The sequence below is a fragment of the Haplochromis burtoni genome, unplaced genomic scaffold (assembly GCF_018398535.1).
Source record: "Haplochromis burtoni strain Fernald_Lab_line unplaced genomic scaffold, NCSU_Asbu1 Contig_903, whole genome shotgun sequence".
In the NCBI taxonomy this organism is placed as follows: Eukaryota; Metazoa; Chordata; class Actinopteri; order Cichliformes; family Cichlidae; genus Haplochromis; species Haplochromis burtoni.
Genome location: NW_024583264.1, coordinates 106,925 through 109,700, shown reverse-complemented (window position 1 = coordinate 109,700; position 2,776 = coordinate 106,925). Strand labels below are relative to the sequence as shown.

Genomic DNA, 2,776 nt, shown 5'->3' with positions numbered 1-2,776 from the left:
GTGTACCTCTGGTGCAAATTACTGACCTCTGTCATCATTTTAGGTGGGGGAACTTGCACAATCGGTGGCTGACTAAATACTTTTTTGCCCCACTGTACTTTGAGGAGTCAAAAGTTTAGAATACATTTTGGTCTATAAATTGATTTCATGATTTCATTTTTCACTCCAATTGCTTATTTGTACTATGCTTTTATTTCAGAGTGCAATGAAACATTAAACATCAAAGTTGAGATATTATGTTCTTAACTTGCTGAACTATTTGCCCCTGCAGTCTTTGCACAGAGTGGAAACCCTTCACACTCAAAGACTCGCTCTTTTTAGAGACAGGATAGGATTTTGATCAGATTGTTTATCTCAACAAGTGAAAAGCTGCTTCCGTAGTACTGAAAAATATTACCCTGTTTAAATGGTTTCCAAATCACTGGATTCTGTTTGATTTATTTTGGAATAAAAGACTTTGGCTTACTAAAATATTGAGACAATAACACCGATATATATAATATTCTTGAAGCTACAACTCAACTCATTTCAAAGTAGTACAGAGTCTTTTATCCCAAAAATAAATAAACAGCGAAATAAATACCTGGGAAAACCTCCTATTATATAAGATATGATCATTGAAAATGAACTCACCCTTCTTCTGTTTGGAGAGCAGCTCATCCTGGAGTGAATCGTCCTCCCATGACATCTGATCCATTTCTTCTTTGATTTATGGATAGCCACAGATAGAAATGGTCCTTTTTACTTTACTGCATTTATCTGACAGCTGTGATTACTGGATATTTTCACATTCAATGTTAAAAGCATAATAAAGAAAAAAAAATAAAGTAAAAATAACAATAACTATACACTGTTAAAGATTTAACCACTCTGGCTGTGTAGCTGCGTCCTCTTCCTTTTTAAAGAGAAATTAAATTTTATTAATTTGTTTAATCTATTTGATTTTTGTGTGAGTACAGCAAAACAACTATATTTCACATTATGAAGTTTTGTTATGTCATAATACAAATGTCTGTATAGTTACATGTTAATTAACGTTTTCTAAACAAATATTTAAACGTAACAAAAGTGCTGCATAACTTTACATCATCACTGCTGTTAGTCTATAAATGTACTCCAACAGAAGAAGTGGGGTTTTTTTTATAATTAGTACTTATCTTAGTTTTTTGAAAAAGGAATATTCCTCGTAAAGTAGAAATGGTTGATCTCAGCTGGAAAACATCCTGGACAGTTTTTTTAGTTTAAATATAATCTGCATCATTTTGAAATCTCTTAACTGTTTTTTTTATACCATCAGATATTTTTTATGAACCTGAAGCAGTAAAGTACGAGCTGTAAATGTCTGAAGTCTCTTACTACAAAGTAGTCTCAAGGCAAATGGATGTTCAACCCAGTACCAGCCAGTTATACCTAATAAAGTGGTCAGTGAGAATACAATAGGTGTATATTTTACATTTATTTTTGTGCAACCACCACTGACAGAGCTGCTGCAAAAACTGTTTAAATCTCCAGAGTCCTGTTGTGCCAATAACACGCGCTAACAGGAAACAGAAACCATAACAGGCGATAATCTGCTCTCACATTTCTTTGTTTTTTCTTAACTTTATTACATTCATTTTCTAACAACTTTCAGGGAAAAGCATTTAAATAATACTCACTTCTGCTGGTTTCAGCCACAGCTTAGTTTCTTTATGAGTTTCAAAGCAGCCAGTAGTTTGAGGAAGGCGGGAAAGCTGCTCAGTGTCATATTTCACTATTCAGGGTGTGTGTGACCTCAGTGCGCAGATGGAACATACCAACTTAAATGATCTTTTTCTCGTTTGCTTGCCACATACACACTGATAATAACACACACACACACACACACACACACAGATTTTTAGCACTGACTGTTCAGAGTTAAATCTTTACAATCTTTATAATCAGAGTCACAGCTCCCATCCACCCCCACCCTCATAAATAATGGTTTGGTCCACAGCTGCCCTCCAACTTTACAGCACACTTCCTGTCTTCTGTTGAAGTAACACACATAAGTAAGCAGAGCTAAAGCAGAGTGATTACAGTTTACACATGTGAGGATTTGGTTCAACTTTATTTATACAACTCAAAATCACAACAACAGGTGTCTCCAGGTGCTTCATACTGTAAGGTGAGGTGGACACTGGGAGATAAGAATTACATCACAGTCCTCCAACACACACCATATGTTACACCCTGAAAAGGGTTGAAAAGGGGATAAGTCAATGACGACGCTCAGACACGATGCTTCTCTTTCAGCAGCTTCATTGCGAATGAGGCATCGTGGCCAGAGTTCCCCTTCCGGGAACGGCAGATATAACGAATCAATCATGATCACTAAATCACATGGATTATTCCCCAGGCTCGACAAGTGGATCACAGATTGAATTTTACACAGGTTGTAGTCACATTAAGGATTGTTATCCGGTTGAACATAGTCATGAACTCTTTTACCGTTTTAGCCTGTGTTACATTACATCTCTTTGATGGGACTTCTTTTAACCTTGTTTATACATTTACATATTTGAAATACATTGAATAATACATTGGGTAACTTTTAACCACAACTTTTTACTCCATTATGAACTTCAACAAATAATCAATCTATCACACATACACAGGAGTCGTATTAACTACAGGATGAATACATAGTTCAGCACAAAGATGAAGCTTCTCACATGAATGTTACATCCATAGATGGGAACACAATACAATCTTACATAAACAGCAGAGTCCAACAGTGTTTGTGGGCAAGAGT

General features: G+C 35.7%; 1 protein-coding gene across 1 annotated transcript in view; it reads right to left on the bottom strand.

Annotated features, from left to right (window-relative positions):
- LOC102304058 overlaps positions 1 to 1,769 on the bottom strand; it is a gene marked incomplete in the record, with an annotated part of 15,237 nt that extends 13,468 nt beyond the window's left edge. Inside the window, 2 exon segments of the mRNA XM_005950984.3 lie at positions 634 to 702; positions 1,659 to 1,769. Of these exon segments, the coding sequence (XP_005951046.2) occupies positions 634 to 697 (64 nt within the window).
- Between the last annotated feature and the right edge of the window lie 1,007 nt (positions 1,770 to 2,776).